Here is a 19814-nt window from a genome sequence, read left to right on the forward strand (position 1 = left end):
CTTCCCTAAGCTTTGTTCTATTTTCACTCCTCTTTCCTAGGAGCAGTCCCCATTGGCTGCAAGGGTTTAGTGGGGACTTAACGCCGGTTCTCCGACATCTCCTGGATTTGGCCGTGGGCTTGCGCAGCCCCCCATTACCTTCGTCCCTCTGCTCACCACTTCCTGACATTTCCCTGCGCTGTCTGATTCATCAGACCCTCTTTGCTCAGCTTGGGAGGACTCTGGCCTGTGAGCGAGGAGGGCCCAGGGTTAGAAAGCCAAGCCGCCCTGGGGCAGGGGCCGCGGGGAGCAGGATCCATCCACCTCGGGCGCCGGCCCCGCGCAGGCCTGGGAGATGGGCAATGTGATGGACGGGAAGTCGGTGGAGGAGCTGAGCAGCACCGAGTGCCACCAGTGGTACAAGAAGTTCATGACCGAGTGCCCCTCTGGCCAGCTCACCCTCTACGAGTTCCGTCAGTTCTTCGGCCTCAAGAACCTGAGCCCGTCCGCCAGCCAGTATGTGGAGCAGATGTTTGAGACTTTTGACTTCAACAAAGTGAGCGGAGGCCTGGGTGGGGGGCGCTGGAGGCCTGGGCAGTGCAGGGCTGGGGGGCGCCAGGTGCCGGAACATGGCGTCTGCCACAGGAGGGGGGTGTGCTTCTCTGTGTATCCGGGGCTACGTTAGGGAGTCAACTGATCTCATGTTCATTGAGCACCTACTGTGAGTCAGGCACCGGGGGTTCAGAAACAAACCAGGCCCCATCTGTGCCCTCACCTTCCGGGGGAAGACAGAGGGGTCCATAGGTTAGTATACATAGCCCACAGACCCAATCTAATGGCTTCCTCTGCCTCGTCCACACACACGTCTCGGTTTACTCCAAGAACAAGTGTGAACACTTAGAAGACAGTCGTTGAGCACCTACTAAGTGCTGGGTGCTATGCCTGGAGCTTTTGCCCAGGCCCTTAGAGGCTCACAGGGTACAGGAGGAGAGGGAGTGGAGAGGAGAGAGCAGGGTGATAAGCCTCTGGCCCCGGCTGGCCTGGCTCAGGCAGGCCCATGTTACGTGGGTCGTCCCTGATGCTCTGTGGTCACCCGTGATGCTCTGGGGACAGGCCAGGCTGCCTGGTTGCTGGGACCTCCGGGCTACTCCCGACTCCAAAGTGCCCAGTGACCTCAGCTCACCTTCTCTCAAGTGGGTCTGAATGAAGGTCTGCACGGTGGTCAAATGGTACTCTCCCTGAGTCATCACTGGGACACGGGCTGAGGACTTCCTGATCAGCTAGAGGGGTACGGGGGCAGGGGCTGGGCACAGTGAGTTAGGGCCCTTAGTTTTCATCAGCTGGGTGGCCGTTCACCCAGCATTTCCCCCCCCACCATCCTCAGCTCAGTACCCGCATCTGCCATGGATGTTGAGAGCATGAGTCAAGATGTTTGTTGGTTTTAAGAGCAAATCTTCCATTTATTTGGAGCAATTCAGTCAAGATGCAGTGGCAGAAGGACCCAAATCTACACACCTGTCTCCCCACCCCACTGGGCCCCACTCAGGATGTGATGATGCTCTACCATGCATCCACTTCAAGCTGGGGACAGGCTGCCCAGAGCTTTCTCGGCCCCCTTCACTGCCCAGAGGGTCCAAACACCACTGTGGGCAGGGCTTCTAAGGACAGCTGGGGCTCAGAGGCTATTTAAAACTCACTAATATTTAGGGCCAAGGGGCCAAAGCAGATTATGGGCTTTGAATCCCAACCTCAAGGGCAGCATTCTGGTGCCCAGTGGCTTTCCTTGGGGGGGGCGTTGCTGGGGAGCAGAATACTGGCGCCCACGGCTTGGAGACCAGAAGGGTTGGCATCAGCATGCTGGGCCCTCCAAGTGCTCCACAAGAAGGAATAATTCCTGAACAGCAGGGAGGAAAGTAATGGTTGAGCCTCAATGCCTTATACCCAAACACGCAGCTTCTCACCTGCTAAGGAAACTCTTGGGATCAAGACACATCTCCAGAAGGACCCCCTAAAATCACATGTATGACAGCAGGGAGGGACAACCCAAAACCCTGTATTTGCAAGCATCACCTCCACTGCCCCAAAGTTCCTTGATGACACCATGCACACCTTCACCTTATGGCCTTTGTGATGCTTGGGACCCTCTTCCTCCAGAATTCTGCTTGGCTCACACCTTCCCCCGCTACAAGTCTCTGCCCCAAATTCTCCTTCCCGCTGACACCTGCCGTGATTTCCTGGTTGAAACCTTGTTTAACTGGGGCTAGCCCCTGCCCCTGCATTTCCTGTCCTACCTTCCCCCAACCAGAGCACGTCTCATCTTCCAAGACGTGCTGAATTACACTTAGCCACTATGTTTGTTGTCTGTCTCCCCCGCTGGAATGTGAGCTCCACGAGGACAGAGATTTTTGTCTGTCTGGTTCAGTGCTGTATCCCCAGGACCTAGAACGATGCCTGGACCACGGTAGGTGCTTAACAAGTATTTGTTATATGAGAAATCATGAGTTGTTCTATGGGCGAATTCTGTGTTTTATAATGCACATTAATTTAAATACATAATTATTAAAATGAAGAGTGTCTTTGTAACTCTAAAAGGCCTCACATACACCAACGGTGTCAATCCCCTTTGGGCAATATTGCCTTCTACCCATTGTCCCGAGCAGAGAGCAGCGCGGCAGATCGGCAGAGAGATGGGACACCGGAGCGGGAAGTTAAGCGGGGCTGTGCAAACGATGGCCCGTGGGCCCATTTTTGTGAATGAAGCTTTATTAGAACACACCACGCGCACTTGTTTGCACATCACCCAAACGGAAATATTTGCTATCTGGCCCTTTTCAGAAGACGTTGGCCAGCCTGCCCCTGAGTTAGCGGAACAGTTGCATCCCGGTGGACTGTGCCAGGAGGGCAAGGTTGGGGGGTGCAGCAGCGTGATCGGGGAGTGTGCCCCAGGGGATAAGCACGTACTTTGCTTACTTCAAGGTTTTGCCTGGGCTTGGCCGTGCCCGGCACTCACACAGGTGCACACAAATCGATGTAAACCTTAGCCCTGCCTCTGAGCGCCGGGTAGGATTTGGGCCACCTAGTTTCTAGCCAAGGCTTGCTCATTCATTGGTTACGGCGTCTAACTCCTCTCAGCTTCAGCTTTCATCTGAAAATGAGGATGAAAAATCCCCCCTCCCGGGGGGTCGTGAGATTAAATGAGGAAAGCAAATAACACACTCAGCAGGAGGCACTAGAAAGAAGTGAGTATCGCTGTGTATCCTTACTGAATTTCACCCAAACGACAGTCTTGAAAAGCGGGCACTATCATTCCCAGTGTCCAGCTGAGGGAGCGAGGCTCAGAGAGGCTGACTTGTTCAAGGCCATATTCTCCTAAGATGTCAGTTAGCTCTTTCTGGCACAAAAGCCCATACTTTTCCATTGCCCCCTTTTAGCCATTTAAAAAAAAAAAATCATGAAAGTAATTTTGTACAGCTCACTGTAAACATTTCCCACAATAGAGAGAAAAAATGAAAAACAAAAGTGTCCTCGCTCTGTGTCCTCTTGCCCAGGAGAAACCTCCTTGCTGTTTTTCTTGCTTCTCTGAGCATTGTGGCACGGGGGGCTTTGCTCTGTTCTGAGGACAACCCCGGGCAGGGGTCGGGCAAGGATCGAATGAGCTAAGGTGTATGTGAAAGCCTATGAGCACAGGGAAGCACCACACAAATGTTCAGTATGATACGACACCCAGTGTGGGGTTCCAGCTCATCGAGGCCTCACCTGAGGCCTAGGGCGGGCACAGAGCCAGATCTCAGAGGCTATCCTGCCCAGCCTCTGCCACATCTTTAATGACAGTGCTCCAGCCTCTGCTTGTATGCTTTCAGTGACAGGCAGCTCATTACTGCACGAGCCTGGCCCATCCACCAGCGGCAAATCTGCCCGTTAGAGGTCTTCCTTCTGACCCCAAATGTGCCTCTGGGTAACTTCCCAGTTCCGGAGCCGGGGTTGTAAGTGGAGGAACAGGGGCTGGACTCCAAGTTCACACGCTCTGAGTGCAGGGCTCCTTTAGAGTGCTCAGCTTTTCTGCAAAACACAGGCTTCCCTCCTCCAGCCTCACTCAGCTTGGGGGCGAGATGGGCAGAGGCAGGCCTATGTTCCCCACTTCCCTGACCCCACTGGTGGGGCTGGCAGGGGCGGACAGCGGGTCAGCCTGTGAAATTTGGGGGACCCTGGAGAAATACCCCCTAAGCATGTCTTGTGCCACCCTCTCGCATGGTCAATCCCTCCCAGACTCAAGAGGCCATCACCGTTCCCAGGAAGCCTCCCTGAGCCTCTCCTCTGGCCTCTGTCCTGGCAGAGTTGTGCGATCTTGTTCTGTGATTCCATAATGTCCTGTCCAGACGTGCTGTCACTGCATTACATCGTGAAGGCATACTGATCTCGCTCTCTCTCTTTTTTTTAAGATTTTTATTTTATTTATTTGACAGAGAGAGACAGAGCCCAAGTAGGCAGAGCTGCAGGCAGAGGGAGAGGGAAAAGCAGGCTCCCCGCTGAGCAGGGAGTCCGATGCAGGGCTCAGTCCCAGGACCCCAGGATCATGATCTGAACTGAAGGCAGATGCTTAACTGACTGAGCCACCCAGGCGCCTTAGTGATCTCTTTATAGAAACGATCATAGTAAGTGTAGTAACAATAAGAGTTAACATTTCCTCAGTGTTTACTAGATGTCAGGCAGTGTTGAGTACTTCAGATACATAAACTCGCTTAATCCCACCACAGTCCCACAGAGGTAGGTACTACTATGACTGTTACAGATGAGGAAATCGAGGGCCAGAGACATTGAGTCCTTTGTCCCAGATCCCACAGCTTTGAGAGGGTGAAGGCAGGATTCAACCCTGCATCCCAGCAGGGTGCATCAGGACGGGGCTCATATCTTACTGAGTTCTGAAGCCTCTGTCTATCCCCGACCGAACAAGGTGCTCAGTAAAGTTTGAAGAATAACGGGAAGAATAAGACAGGTGTTCCTTCCTCCCTTTCTACCCCCTGCCCTCTCCCCAGCTCGAAAAACCACGCCTTTCCCCAGGGGTTCCGTTCCTCTTCCTCCACCTACACACACCTTCTTGCAACTGGAAGGGCTCCAGCTGGAGGCTCACATGGGAGAAGCCAGTGACCCTTAGCACCAAAATGCCAGTGAAGAGAGAGCACACCCTGGGGGCGGGGTTTACCAGAGATGCTGGCAGCCTCTGGGGCAGGCCAGGCGGGCTGCCTGGAGGCGGGGACAGAAGCGGAGGGACCCCGGCAGGAAGAGCGCGGGGCGCGGCTCAGCCTCTCCTGGGGCCTCTGGGGAGCGGGCTCAAGGCGGCTGCGCCTCTCGCCCAGGACGGCTACATCGATTTCATGGAGTACGTGGCTGCGCTCAGCCTGGTCCTCAAAGGGAAGGTGGAACAGAAACTGCGCTGGTATTTCAAGCTCTACGACGTCGATGGCAATGGATGTATCGACCGCGACGAGCTGCTCACCATCATCCGGGTAACTCCAGGTGCCGAGGGCCGGGCCGGGGCGGGGGCAGCGGCCCGGGCGGACCCGGAGCTGACAGCCCGAGGGCGGCCGGGCGGGGCGGCTCTTCAGCCGGCAGAATTGCAGTGTCAGAAGGGGACACGATTGGGACTGAGGGCCGGGCGCGGGGTGGGGGTGGGGGGCAGCTACGTGACCCAGGCCACGGGCCGTCCACTCTCTGGGCCTCTGTTGTTCCATCTGTACCGAGACAAGCTCTTAAACCTCAGCGCGGCCTCTAGTGCCCAGTCTGTTGTTTGGGCACCACTGAGGCCGAGCTAGGATGGGTCCTTCCCTTCTTCTCCCCAGGCCATCCGGGCCATTAACCCCTGCAGCGACTCGACCATGAGTGCCGAAGAGTTCACCAATACAGTGTTCTCCAAGATTGATGTCAATGGGGACGGTGAGGAGGGCGGGATGGGGGCCGCCAGGGGAGAGGGGCGGGGGCGGGGGGGGGGGGGGCAGGTAAAGAGGGGCCTCTGCTGGCCACATTCTCCATCTGCCCCTGCCCCAGCCACAAGAGTTGGATTTTAGGGACCCCTGGACCAGACTTTGGGCTCTGGCTCCTTTGCCTGCTCCCCCCACAGCCTCACTTTCCCCAGCGCTGGCTCTGTCCCCTTTGCAAGACTCTGGCTCTGGGCCCCAGTACAGTGCTCCCGGGGAGACGGGGGCACCCTCCTCCCCCTGACTCCCTTTCTCTCTGTCCCAGGGGAACTCTCCCTGGAGGAGTTCATCGAGGGCGTCCAGAAGGACCAGATGCTCCTGGACACACTGACACGGAGCCTGGACCTCACCCGCATCGTTCGCAGGCTCCAGAGCAGCGAGCAAGAGGAGGAGGGCGGAGAGGGGGCCAGCGGCAGGGAGACTGAGGCAGCCAGCTGAGCCCACCCGGGCTGCTTCTGCATTGGGGAGGGGATGTGTGTTGGTGCCTGGGGTCCTCATTGTAATACTAGATGCAGTCTACTGAACTCAAAGGCTCAGCTCGCCTCTTTGGGGTGCAGGGCCGGGTCAGAAGGGCAGGGGTGGGAGTACAGAGGATGGTTCCTGAACCCTGTGCATGACTCAGCACGTGGTGACTGCCTCCAGCTGGGGGGCCCTCAGGGCCCTCCCCGAGCTTTTCCCACTGAACTGCTCCAGTCCCCCTCTTTCCCAGTCCAGGGAGCTCCGCCGCAGGGCTGGGCTTTCCCGGACGCCGATGGAATCCTACAGCTCAGGTGCTGCCATCACGCACCCAACCTGCACCCCAGCATGACGAGCCTACTTGTGTGGTGCGTTGATTTGTTCCTCCCTCCCAGAAGCATTTATTGCACACCTCCTTCGTATGAACGCAGGATATTGGACATGCCGAGAAGAGGATAGATCTCATCCCTAAGGAACTAACCGGCTAAGCATCATTATAATAAAATATGGGAAGAGAAGCTATGGTACTGTAGAAAGTCCTCATTTATCCCGAGGAAATCCGTCTTCAGTTAGAAGTGACGGCAAAGCACGCTGACTTTCCCTGCTGGCCCTGCAGTGGCCTGGGGTGCCCTGGGGTTTCCCACAGCTCTGCGACTCATTGCCTGTGGCAAGTGTCCGGACTATCCATCCCTGGTCTAACCTAAATCCCTCTTGCTGCAGTGACACCTGACACCAGTTGGGAAGTGGGCCAGGCTGTTACAGGTGGGCCCCATTCCCATTCTTTGCACACGCCAGCTTTAGGAAGACCTGTCTGAGAACCTGGGGAGAGACACAGGCTGGAGCAGTTGTGATCATTTTTGCAAAGATGCTTCTTCTTCTGGGCTTTGAGTCTTCACTTCAGCTGGGTGTGGGGAAAGGACAAGGAGTGAATAAAAATATAAGGCGAGGAGAGAGAAAACAAGGGGCAAGAGGAATGAAGCCCCCACCCCGGGGGGGGGTGGGGAAGAGAGGGTCCTACAGATCACCGGGACCACCCCAGCCTGGGAAGTCAGCCAGGGCCTGTGCACAGACCTGGCAGGAAGGTGGAGATCAATGCCAGGGGCAGCCTGGGACAAAATGCAATTGACATTTCTGCGCCTTCTCTTGGTGGCTGCCTCTTGGGAAATCCTGAAGGTGGGAGGTGGGAGGGTATTTGAACGGAGTTAGGACATTTCCCCATTGTCAAGCACACACCACCTTCCTGACTCGGGGGCGGATCTGTGTCTCACCTGGATTACTAGTCTTTTTAAATCGACCGTTTTTTACCTAAAATTTATTTCTAAAGGAAACTTTGTATGAATATCATGCCTGTGAAATTGCAGTTCAGTAGGTGAGTTTTATTTTTCATCCATCAACGTAAAGACATCTCTTCAAACAACTCCCTTTATTTAAATCTAGTTTGTACACTGGGGCTGCACATAGAGTTTGTACGACAAAATAATTCCACATCTAAAAAAATAATAATCAGAAAACCCCCTGCTTTCTCCAACTTGCTCAGTGCGCAGGGAAGATACCTGAGGTTAGGAAGAGAGAAATGGCCACCTTGGGTCACTTGGCAGCTGGAGGCAAAGCCGGGCCTCGAACCAATTCTCCCCAGAGACAGAGGTTTCCCCATCCTTCAAGGAGACTCCTCCGGCTTGTGGTTGGGAATCGGGCAGGTCCATGGGGGGCGGGGGGGGGGCGGTGGAGAGGCCGGTGTGGGATGAGGGGTAGGGAGGGGGAGAGGAGGGTTGTGTGGGGATGTGGGTTGGCAGCAGGGGCTGGGGGAGCAGCACCAGGGCAGAGCTGAAACAGCTCCTTTAAGCACAGCTGAGGGCCGGAAGACCAGAGCTTTACTGGCTGCAATTTTCCCTTGCGGACACCCCTGGTGAAGACAAGTTGGGGAGGGGGAGGCAAGACTCCTCCCCATGAACTCTTCAGGATCCTGGGAGGATGTAATTATGATCACATTCACCCCCCAACTTCTATTTTTTCTTCAGTCTCGACACCTTCCAGCCCCTGGCCTTCACAGTGTGTGTGCAGTCTCATTGCTAATTTGGTCTATGGGACCCCCCAATCCCTCAGTATTCCCCTGCTTCCAGCTAAGAACCAGGTAGGAAACTGTGGGCGCCCCACACCCACCCAGCCAAAGCATACTTTTCTCAGAAGCAGCTGAAAGGAGAGAGGAAGCCAGTTCCCTTCACCACCCCAGTAAATCCTCCCAGTGGACTGTGTCCTGTTGGCCACTCAAGACCGACAGCCCCGATCCACCCCCCTCAGCCCCAACCCCTTTCATAGGGGGTGCCAGAGAAGAGTGGGCACAAGCAGGCTGGGCCAGGGACCCTCTCACTATTCTGGAAACCTGGAGAGCCTGGAGTCTTGGAGGGGCCTGTGGACTCGAACTGGGCTCCCAGGACCCCAGACCCCTCAGAACATGGCACTTTTCCGCCTCTGCTGAGAGATCCAGCTACCGGGATTCCCGTCCATCTGCAGCATCTTCATCACCCACTTGTCACGGCGGGCACCTTCGATGAGCTCATTCAGAGACAGCTGGCCTGAGCAAGGGGTGGGAGTGATGGTCGCATGGGAGCATGAAGACATGGGGCTGGGGGCAAGAGGAGAGGCCTCCTCTCCCAGGGGACATCCTCTTAGACAAGCCTACACCTCTTACACAAAGGAATCTGCAGTCCCGGGGCCCAAGCCTGGGGGCTGGTCAATTCTCCCCATTCTCCAGGAGTCTCCTGGAAGCTTCAAGAGTTTCTTAAAGGCACTTGCAAATGAATTTAAGTTTACTTTGGCCCATGGTACCTTCAAAATGTTCCTGAGGGCTCTTCTGGGTGTGTTCCCAGCCAGCTCCCTCCCTCCGCAGCCTTGGGGCTGCTGTGCTAAGCTACAGGGCAGGAGGCCTCAGTAGCCTGAATGGGGGCCTACCCTATGCCCGTCTCTCCAATACCCCACCCCATTGATTCCTCGGAATTACTCTCATCCCTTTTTCCAGATGAGGAAACTGAGTCCGGGCAGAGCGGTGAAACGGTCTGCCTGACTCTAACGCTCCTACTCTTTCACTGCGCTTGCCCTCGGCAGCTCCAGTGGGAGCTTAATTCGCTCTGGCCAACATCACGTGCCAGCGACACCCCGGTTAGGTTATGTCCTCCTCTCCGCCCCCAGCACCCAGCTGAGGGGAACAGTGGCTGGGAGATGGAGGGCCTGGGGGTGCTGTGGAGTGGGCCACCCCCCATCGCTGGCCCCCATTACCATCTCCATTCTCATCCACCAGAAGGAAGATCCTGTCCACCACCTCCTCGGGTGTGAGCAGCTGTCCGTGCTGCTCAGACTCCATCTCCATCCTGCAGGCTTTCTTCAGCCTGTAGATCGCCTACGGGATAAAACCCGAGCGAGGGCCCTCAGCGAGAGCTTGCGCGCTCCCTCCCTCCTCCCGCTGGCAGGACCCCAGGCCCTCAGCCCTGCGTCCCCAGCACTGCCCCCCCCACCCAAGCTGGTGCGTCTTAGGACCACAGGACCCAGACCCTAATAAAAAGTGACCCGTCCTAAGGCTGTTCTCTCAGGGTCCAACTGCATGTCAGGCCTCACAGGCCACATCACCCTGATGCTAGCTAGTGGCTTTTCCCCTGTGAGCTTCAGAGTGAGCCCCAAACCCTTCAGTGAGGGAGGTACCCGGCTCTGTGGTGGTCTCAGCTCCACTTTACGCAGGGAGAGATGGAGATCCAGAGAGGAGAGCATGAAGTGTACTTATGGGCGTATGTGTAACATTGGATGATGGGAGATACTGGGGTTTGGACTGGAGGGAAAAACAGGTTTCTCCTTTGCCCTGTGTCCCCTCCCTGTGAGGCACTGTTGGTGAAGGGCAGTGGGGAAGAGACAGAGAACTGTGAGGGTTTTCCTTAGTTTCTCGACGGGGCGCTCTGAGGACAGAGGCCTCTCTTGTCGATCCCGGGGCCTGACGGCCTAGCGCGGTGCCTGGGACACAGTGGGCCCCGCTGACAGGGTCTGGGAGCCCTGGAGCTACAGCCCTGGCACCTCCTGGGATGGATAAACTTGGGCAGACCACAGAACTGCCCCAAGGCGACTTCTTGATCTGTGACCTGGGTGGACAACCCCCACTTGGAAGTACAGGTCTGGGGAGGAACAGGCTGACGCGGGTCAGGGGTCAGTCCGAGCTATACTAGGGACGTTTGCCTCCTTGCTCATTCTTGCTAATCGTCTATCAGCGTGGTCAGTCCTGCAAAGAACCAGCTTTCAGTTTTGTTGACTTTTCTTCTCTGTGTGCTTCTTTTCTACTTCATTAATTTCTGCTCTTTAGTATTTCCCTTCTTCTATTCTCTGGGTTTAATTTACTCTTCTTTTTTTTTTTAGATTTTATTTATTCATTTGTCAGAGAGAGAGAGAGCACAAGCAGGGGGAGGGGCGGGGAGGGGGGAGAAGCAGACCCCCCACTGAGCAGGGAGCCAGACTCAGGGCTGGATCCCAGGATCCCGCCATCATGACCTGAGCCGAAGGCAGGCGCTTAACCGCTTAACGACTCAGCCCCCAGGCGCCCCTGTTTTTTTCTAATTTCTTGAGATGACTTGTAAGGTCATTGATCTTCAGTCTCTCATTTTCTAGCATATACATTTTAGGGCTAAAAAGCCTCTGCCAGCCCAGCGTTGGCTACATTCCCCCATTTTGTTATGTTACGCATGCATTAATATCCAGTTCAAAATACTTGGTGCGCCTATGTGTGTGGTATAATTTCTATGATGTCTGGAATATTTAGGAGTGTGTTGCCTTATTTCCAAACTGATGGGAATTTTTTAGGTAACTTTTTGTGATCACTTTCTAGCCTAATTCTGACTGGGGTCGGAAAGCACCCTCTGAATGATTCCAATGCCGCCCCCAGCCGCAGGGGGCCCCCGGCAGCCGCTCACCCCCACGATGTCCAACAGCTCCACGCGGTCGATGCAGCCGTTGCGGTCCTTGTCGTAGATCTTGAAGGTCCACTTGAGCTTGTGCTCCAGGGTGCCCCTCAGCACGAGGTTCAGAGCTGCCACATACTCCAGGAAGTCGATGGTGTTGTCCTGCGGTGAGGACGCGAGCTGTGAGGCCCGCCCCGGCTTCCCCGGGGCGCAGAGGCGGGCGGATTCTGGCCCATCCATCCCCGCACGCCCCGGGGCTTCCCCTCCGGCCATCCTCGTGGCCTCTACAGCTTCTCTCATGGCTGGGCTTCAGCCCAGCATCCTTACCCAGTCTGGGATCACCCCATCCTACCTGCCCTTCCAGGCCCAGCTCAAGGATCGCCTCCTCCAGGAAGCCTTCCTTCTCCAACCACTTCAGCTTACGGTGGTCTCTCTCGCTCCCTCTCCTAGCATTCAGGGCCCCTATACTCTGTTCCGCGCAGTTTGGGTCTTACTCTGGCGGCCTCACTTAGCCGTTCCGTGCCTATGTCTCATTCTTTACCTGTATCACATGCTCCCCGAGAAACGAGGGGCTTCCACTGCCTTTGTCTCTCCTTTGTGCTTCGCACAGCGCTGCTGCTGTGTGTCAGGTCTCATAAATATGTATGAATCTATGGATCCGTGATTGACTTCATTTGAATCTGGCACTAAGGCAGTTCTGGAAGATTGGAAAGCTGCGCTCACACTAAAAATGTCCTTTGCCCTCTCATTCACTCTGAGCCCGAGGGAAGGCAGACAGGCCGTGGCTCCAGCCCGGCTCACGGCTCACATCTAGGCTCAGGTGGGCATCACCTTCCCCGCAGGACAGGCCTCCTCCACCCCCACCCAGGAAGGGGCTGGGGAGACCGAACTCGGGGGCTAACCGCCCAGGGGGAGGAGGGAGGTGCAGTCCTCCTCCGTGGTGACTCTGACCAAGTAACCAGAATGTGACAGCAATGATCAAAAGCAGTACACGAGAGGCAGAGGGAGCCCTTGCTTCTTGTCCTTCCACACCAGTTGAGTTGGAGGTGAGAGGCTGCTGGTGGTGTCTGCAGTGGGCTGGTCAGGCTGAGCCTCACAAGGAGCTCCCACTTCTAGGAGCTCCTGCTTCTGAGGGCGGGGACCTCAGCTCTCCAAAGCCAGAACCCGAGTCATCACTCTCCCCAGAGTGGCTGTCATGCATGGGGCTTTGTAACCGGAAATGACATTGCAGGCCCAGAGCATCTCTGGCCCGTTGGGTCATGCTGCTCGGGAGTCCCACCCCCAGATCAAGGGCTGGTGAGCAAGGTGTGAGCCACGGAACAGGACAGACAATGAAGCAAATAGCAAAAAGCCTATGGACAAACCAAGAAGGACACAAAACAAGCCCACCTCAACACCCAAAGTGTCTTATTCAACACCTTTTATGTGATTACTTCTGGTCCTCCACACCCCCCACCATGAATTCATCTAATTGAGGCCAGACTGTAGCTATGGTTTTATCTCCTGGATTTTTATCTTAGAATGCCCCATGTCTTTAAAATTATTTGAAATCATTTTATTTTTTTGAGGGGGTACTCTGCAGTCCTTCTTGCTGAACATGGTTTTAATATTTTACGTTACACAGGGAACATCTTTATGTATAGATATGTTTTCTTATATCTCTGGTAATTTTTTTAGGGTAGGTTCTTAGCAATGGTTGTTTTTTTCCTCTCTCTTTTTTCCCTAGTCTTTACTGCACTGTGTAAGTCTACCGTTCTGAGAAATTTTGTCACATGTGTAGATGGGAGTAAATCTCAATGCAAGGACATTCTCTTGTGTTAATAGTCACATCCCTCTTCTGACCATAACCCTCGGCAGCCACTGATCTGTTCTCCAGGACTATAGTATATCCACTTGGAGAATGGTATACACATGGGATCACACAGTGTGTCGCTTTAAGATAGGCTGGTTTCACTCAGCATGATGCCCTGGAGACCCATCCAAGCTGCTGAGTGTATCAACACTTCCTTCCTTGCTTTTGCTGAGTGGTCCTCCACTGCACGAATAGCCCCTCGCTGTTCTCCTCACTCACTGAAGTTTATCTGGCTTGTTTCCAACCACCCTCCCCGAGCTTTACTGAGATATAATTGCAGACTAGCCTTTTAAAGAACACTGTGTGAGTTTAAGGTGTACAATGTGATGATTGGTTGGTTGTTCTTTAAAAGGCTATTTTCATTAGTAATTGTTTATTAAGCTTACTAAAAATCAATCTTATGTTTCTTTTTTAACAAGAGTAGAAAAATGTATGCTAAATGGTTGGTAGGAACCATCTATGTCACATATGCCATCTCCCTCGGGTTTGTTATACCCACTTTATGGATGAGGAAGCTGAGGCTCAGAGGTTAAATAAGTTGCCCAAGGAAAACCCACCCAGGAAGTGGCAGAGCCTTTCAAGCTACATGTCTTCTCTAGTTCAAGTTGGAGAACTTTCCTTCTCCTCTCAAGGTCTATTACTGTCTGAAAAATGAGCCTCGTATCTAGCACCACAGAGAGAAAAACAAAAAAAAACAAAACCACTGACAAATCCTTACTCTCCAGACCTATAGATTCTCCCACATTCTTTGTCTAGAACATTCTGTTCTCACAACATCCTCCCTCAGCATGATACGGTCACCAATGAGCCCTTGCCTCCCAAGAGGCACACTGTAGAGTAGCCCTTCCTGAGGAGTGACCTCACCTGTAAGGTTGTTCAACCCCAGGACGAATCCTGGAAGCTCCCAGCTGAGACTAATCTCATCCTCTGTTCCTGGCCCTCATCAGCTTCAATTACCCACGGGGGCAACAGGAAGATGATGGAAATGCGTCTGTCGACTCAAGAGCAGGAGTGGAAGTGACAGGCGTGGGATTTGCTCTGTTGGATTATCTGCCCCATTTCTCTCTGAATTGGCTGCGTTTCTGCACCAGCCCTGACCCTACCTCAGGTTACATAAGGATCCCAGACAACATTTGATTTCACCCTCCCTTTTCTTCCATCCCAGTGCATCACAGGGCAACCGCTGGAGAGCAGAGTGTTAGAAGGGAGAGGAGCGGCAGAGACGGGCACTCCGACCTCCTCGCCTCCTCCAAACCCCCATTCCTATCCCCCCAGAATTGACGTGTGAACTAGATCTATGACGTCTTGATCTTATTTGCCTCAGAAAGTTCAGACCAATTGCCCAGAAATGAGATTCACTAATGTAAGGATTGTGCCGACGTGGGGAGTGGAGATGGGTGTGGGTTTGGAGAGAGAAACTAAGTGGGCAAAGGAAAGGAGGAGGGGCTCAGTCCCCAAAAGAGGAACTTAACACACCTCTAGGAAAGCTCTTCCTTTGTAGTAGAATTCCAATTAATAAACAAAGAAGGGATGGTAGAATTAGAAAATTATCAATGGATGTCAAACCTAGCAAATGAAAATCTGAGGAGCAAGAGGATATTTACTTAGTCTCAAAGTATCTCCCCATAAGATGCTTGTTAATTACAAAGGAAAAATGGTAACTTTACAGTAAGTGGAGGAAACCGGCAAACACCATGGAACCAAGTGATGGAAGTTAACCACTCAGCAATGGGACAGACCAACATGATGTGCCCCCGACAGGAGGCCCTGAGAAGGACATGACATCACCTCTGGGGCATGTGTGTCAGAAACGGAAAACCTGAAAACTAATCACAAAGCTACACTGAACAAACCCAAACTGTGAGACGTTCTACAAAATTAACTGGCCTGCAATCTTCAAAAATGTCAGGGTCAAATAAGACAAAGAAAAGCTGAGATTAAAGATTCCGAATTAAAGGCTAAAAAGACAGGACAAGTAAATGCAATGTGTGATCAGACCAAAAAAAGAAAGAAAGGAAAGCAAGCAAGCAAGCTATAAAGAACACATTACATGTCAATTTGACAAAACTTGAATATGGATTAGGTAATGGAATTGGGTCAGTGTTGAATTTCCTGATTTTTTTTAAAAAAAGGTTTATTTATTTATTTGAGAGAGAGAGCATGAGCAGAGGGAGAGGGAGAGAGAAACTGAAGCAGCTCTCAGCATGGAGCCTGACACAGGGCTCGATCTCATAACCCTGAGATCACAACCTGAGCAGAAACCAAGAGTTGGATGCTTAACTGACTGCACCACCCAGGTGCCCCTGAATTTCCTGACTTTGATCTTTGTATTAGGTTATTTAAGAGAACCTCCTTGTTCTTAGGAAAAACACACTGAAATACATGGTGGTAAAAGGGCATGACGTCTCCAACTTTCTCCAAAAGAGAGGGACACACACACACACACACACAGAGCAAATGAGGGAAAATGTAAACAGCTGGATAAAGTGTACATGGGAGTCACTTATTCTTTCAACTTGGTATAGGTTTGAAATCCTATCAAAATAAAAGTTATAGGGGCACCTGCGTGGCTCAGTCAGTTAAGTGTCTGCCTTCGGCTCAGGTCATGATCTCAGGGTCCTGGGATCGAGCCCCAAGTCGGGCTGCCAGCTCCGCTGTGAGTCTGCTTCTCCCTCTGCCTGCCCCTCCCCCTGCTTGTGCTCTCTCTCTGTCTCTAAGATAAATCAATAAAATCTTTTTAAAAAGTTATGAAGAGGGGCGCCTGGGTGGCTCAGTTGGTTAAGCAACTGCCTTCGGCTCAGGTCATGATCCTGGAGTCCCAGGATCGAGTCCCGCATCGGGCTCCCTGCTCGGCAGGGAGTCTGCTTCTCCCTCTGACCCTCCTCCCTCTCATGCTCTCTGTCTCTCATTCTCTCTGTCTCAAATAAATAAATAAAATCTTAAAAAAAAAAAAAGTTATGAAGAAAGGAAGAAAGCAGTCGATGCCTATCACATGCTAATTTGTAAGAAGAGATGAGGGAGGTATAAGGGCTTCAGCTATATTATGCCCAGTAGCTTGACAATCCCTTTGGGATCTTGAGTTGTTATACTGAATTTTTAGACGAATATGGAGAAGACTGACATATTTATGATAGTAAGCCTTGTGTGATGTAGGACATGTTTTGTTAAAAATCATTTTCTCTTTCTCAAAAACAAAACAAAACAACAAAACCAGAAACAAACTGCCTTCCCAGCAGGCACACTTGACTGGGAGTCAGGACCCTTCAGTATATGATCTTGGCCAATTAGTTCACTTCCTTTTGTCCTGGTTGTTTCGTCATTTCATTTGGGTAATGAAGTGGGCTGCGGTGGGCTTGGAGAAGGAGCTTGGAGAAGTCTGAAGCTCAGTCTGTGCCCTTTGAGGGAGTTCATACGGTTCATCTCCAGGGAGGTTTCTGCTGCCCTGAGGACGCTGACCCCACCCTCTCATCCCCCCTGACAGGTGCTGAGGAGATGTGCACTGACTGGTACTCAGGCCAAGGTCAGCCCTGAAGGGCATTCCCAGTGATTCAGCCTAGAGAGTGAAGCTCTCCACGCATGGAGAAGTGGGGTATGGAGGCTTTCTCCAGATCAGTTATCTAGGCCCAACACCCTCCCCTCAATTTGGGGGGCGGAAATAGTACTTGAGGCAAATCTAATGATCTGAAGGATCATGGAGGCACTGGATGGATGACCTTAAAGAATGAAGGGGTTTCCATTTCTAAAATCAATCTCCAGGTTCGCACTTAACAAAATATAGCATCTTCTCAGCTGCAGGTACCATTGGAGGGCTTAAAGAAATCCTGTGGTTGAATGATTTCATGGAATCTTCCATGACTAGGAGACTTGAAAGGGACGTTTGCATCATCCGTCCAGTTGCCCCATCAGCACAGGAGGCCCCTCCAGCATGTGGGTGGGAAGACTGGTCTCAACTCCAAGGACCCCAACGAGGGGGAGCTCAGCCCTTTGGGGCAGCTCTTTAGCTCCTTATCTTTAGAGTGACAGGGGCTCTGGTGGGTGTGAAAAACCAAGCCCTTAGGTTGTAGAGCCTTGGCCCAAAATACACAGACTGCGGACTGACCTGTGTGCCCTTCTGCCCAGCCTACCTTCAGCTCTCAACAGGAGGAGAGGCAGAGTCAGGAAGAGCAGAGAGACGGAGGGAGAGAAGGTGAGACAGAGAGGAGGGAAGGAAAGATGGGAAGGGACAGGATGATGGGAAGAGAGAAGAGTGTGGGCGAAAGAGAGAGACAGAAAAGGGGAGCAGGGAATGGAGAGAAGAAAGCAGGAGGACTGGGGATGGGGAGCTCCCTCCCACCAGGGATGCTCCCTTGGCTCAACGGATGTGAGCCAGGCGGGCTGGCCGCCGTCCTCCCTTCGGTGCCTACTTACCCCATTCTTGTCGAAGGCTTGGAACATGCCCTCTACATACTGGGTGGCCTCCTCGTTGCCTGTGACCTTGAAGAAGCGCTTAAACTCGTGCAGGAAGAGAGAGCCGCTGGGGCACTCCACCACGAACTTCTTGTACCACTCCTGGAGCTCGGCCAAGTCCATTTCGCCGGCCGCCTCCGCCTCCTCCCAGCTGAACTGCTGCCCCATCCTGGCCTGGGGGGGATGTCAGGGAGCCAGGGTGTGTGCCGCCTCGGGGGCTGCTGCGGATCCGTGCCTTAGGCGAGGGCCCTCTTCCTGCCTCTCCTCCGCTCAGCCAGCCTCTTCATCATCTCCTGGCGACTGAACACGATGGGCCGTGTAGGGGCAGGTGGCAAGGGGGGTGGCACCAGCCCAGCTCAGCACCCTAAGATCATTAGAAGATTCCTCTGGGAGGTCTGACCTCCAGGCAGCTGAGCTCCCCCAGCCTCACCCCTCCCTTCAGTCTCACCAACCACGCAACTCAGCCTCCCCGGCAGATTGGGAAGGGGGAGAAAGGCAGGACACTGACACCCCACCATCTCACACACGCTCCCCGTTCCTTTAGTTGGGCACCGCACTGCTCCAGAGAGGCCCGACTTGGAGACACAGGAGACTCTGAAGTCCAGAGAGGGGCGCAAGACCAACTCCTAGCCCACGAAATAGAACCCGCTGGCGAGCTGGGGCTCACTCCTCCCCACAGCCCAGTGAGAAGCAGCAGAATCGGTGACGCGAAGGTCCCCAAGCTCAGTCTCAGCAAGTCACGCCCTTGAGTCTTGGAAATTTTCCATTTTCCAATTTAAAGGACAAATGCTTCCTTCCAACACCCTTCACGCAAGACCTAGGGACAGGCTTCTCCTACTTTCTCTCCCAAGTGTGAGTGAGTACATGAGAAGAATCTGGGAGCATGGCTTAAAATACCTCTAAGCCTCTTGCTTTTATATTAAATGACCTGCAAATTTGTTTTTGAATCAATTATATATTTGTGCTTATTTTTTTTTTTAAAGATTTTATTTATTTATTCATGAGAGACACAGAGAGAGAGGCAGAGGGAGAAGCAGGCTCCCAAGGAGCAGAGAGCCCGATGCGGGACTCGATCCCAGGACCCTGGGATCATGTCCTGAGCCGAAGGCAGACGCTTAACCATCTGAGCCACCCAGCCGCCCTGTGCTTATTTTAATGTAATATTAAAATGATACCTTCAAGAAACCAGAAGATCTGATGCACTTTTCTAGATTCTAGGAGCAGCTGTTCCAGTGAGTCTTCTAATCTCAGGGGTAACACTGCCTGTCTCCCACTGGCTGTCCGTTCCTGAATCGTTCTGTACACCTCCAGGCCTGACCCCCTCTCTCACATAACGCCCCACCTCCATATGTCCCTAATCTCTTGACGTTCTTCTAAGTTCTTGCCCTTCCTGGGGTTGGAACCCCACTTGCGGTCATCCTTGCAAGCGCTCATGGATTTTTCTCCCACGTCCCATCCACATCCCTTGGGGTCAGGAGAGTAGGGCTCGCTTCCCCGCTCCTACTTGTTGCCTCCACTTTTTCTCTTTTCTGCCTCAAAAACACTAGTCCCTTTAAAGCCACGTCCGACTCAACCCACTTGCCATCACTCACCGGCGACTTCACCACTTTGTCTCAAGGCACCAGCTTGGTGACTCCCACGTCCAGGTGGAGAGCGGATCCATCCCCCACTCCGGCCTCACGGGTCCCCGATCTCCTTCGTTCCAAAGAGCTTTTCTTCCACCCCGCCTTGGCCTCCCATTTGCTGTGGTCCCTTGGACCAGCAGCTGCAGCATCTGGGAGCTCGTTAGAAATGCTGATTCTCAGGCCCCACCTCTCCTACTGAATCCAGAACCCTGCGGATGGGCGCAGTGATCTGTGTTTGAACAAGCCCTCCGCATGCTTCCAAAGCACACTGAAGTTCGGGCCCCACTACTGTAGGCCTTGCAATCACACATTTCTGAACCCCCTCTGAGACATTCACTTCCAGCTCACTCTCTAACACCTTCACCCAATAAGGCACCAGCCTGACCTGCTGCAACCTGCTGATCTCGTTTTGTAACACCCATCACCTCGTTCATACCCTGGCTTTCCTCTTTATCCTTATCCACAGCCCAACACTCTTGCCATTTCCTTGCCATGACCCTGACCTTCGTGACCCTCTCTCCCTCTAACTACTCAGTTGGCAGAACCTGACCCC

General features: G+C 53.2%; 2 protein-coding genes across 2 annotated transcripts; one reads left to right on the top strand and one right to left on the bottom strand.

Annotated features, from left to right (window-relative positions):
• Nucleotides 1-334: 334 nt before the first annotated feature.
• GUCA1A (guanylate cyclase activator 1A) lies at nucleotides 335-6657 on the top strand. Its single transcript, XM_034990773.1, has 4 exons — nucleotides 335-535; nucleotides 5334-5483; nucleotides 5817-5910; nucleotides 6217-6657. The coding sequence occupies exons 1-4, from the start codon at nucleotides 335-337 to the stop codon at nucleotides 6387-6389; spliced, it is 618 nt and encodes a 205-aa protein (XP_034846664.1). The 3' UTR covers nucleotides 6390-6657.
• A 1541-nt stretch (nucleotides 6658-8198) lies between these two features.
• Nucleotides 8199-18583, bottom strand: GUCA1B (guanylate cyclase activator 1B). Its single transcript, XM_034990332.1, has 4 exons — nucleotides 17598-18583; nucleotides 11351-11500; nucleotides 9681-9801; nucleotides 8199-8980 (listed from the first exon to the last, which is right to left on the bottom strand). The coding sequence occupies exons 1-4, from the start codon at nucleotides 17802-17804 to the stop codon at nucleotides 8853-8855; spliced, it is 606 nt and encodes a 201-aa protein (XP_034846223.1). The 5' UTR covers nucleotides 17805-18583; the 3' UTR covers nucleotides 8199-8852.
• Between the last annotated feature and the right edge of the window lie 1231 nt (nucleotides 18584-19814).

The sequence above is a fragment of the Mirounga leonina genome, unplaced genomic scaffold (genome assembly GCF_011800145.1).
Source record: "Mirounga leonina isolate KUSES-001 unplaced genomic scaffold, KU_Mleo_1.0 Mir_53, whole genome shotgun sequence".
In the NCBI taxonomy this organism is placed as follows: Eukaryota; Metazoa; Chordata; class Mammalia; order Carnivora; family Phocidae; genus Mirounga; species Mirounga leonina.

What these genes read in the sequence shown, in the direction of transcription:
- GUCA1A (XM_034990773.1), top strand. Translation starts at nt 335, where the DNA reads ATGGGCAATGTGATGGACGGGAAGTCGGTGGAGGAGCTGAGCAGCACC. An exon ending in AGACTTTTGACTTCAACAAA is followed by an intron (nt 536 to 5,333) that starts GTGAGCGGAGGC and finishes CCTCTCGCCCAG; the next exon opens with GACGGCTACATCGATTTCAT. An exon ending in AGCTGCTCACCATCATCCGG is followed by an intron (nt 5,484 to 5,816) that starts GTAACTCCAGGT and finishes TCTTCTCCCCAG; the next exon opens with GCCATCCGGGCCATTAACCC.
- GUCA1B (XM_034990332.1), bottom strand. Translation starts at nt 17,804, where the DNA reads ATGGGGCAGCAGTTCAGCTGGGAGGAGGCGGAGGCGGCCGGCGAAATG. An exon ending in AAGCCTTCGACAAGAATGGG is followed by an intron (nt 11,501 to 17,597) that starts GTAAGTAGGCAC and finishes TCCTCACCGCAG; the next exon opens with GACAACACCATCGACTTCCT. An exon ending in GGTGGATGAGAATGGAGATG is followed by an intron (nt 8,981 to 9,680) that starts GTAATGGGGGCC and finishes CCCCTTGCTCAG; the next exon opens with GCCAGCTGTCTCTGAATGAG.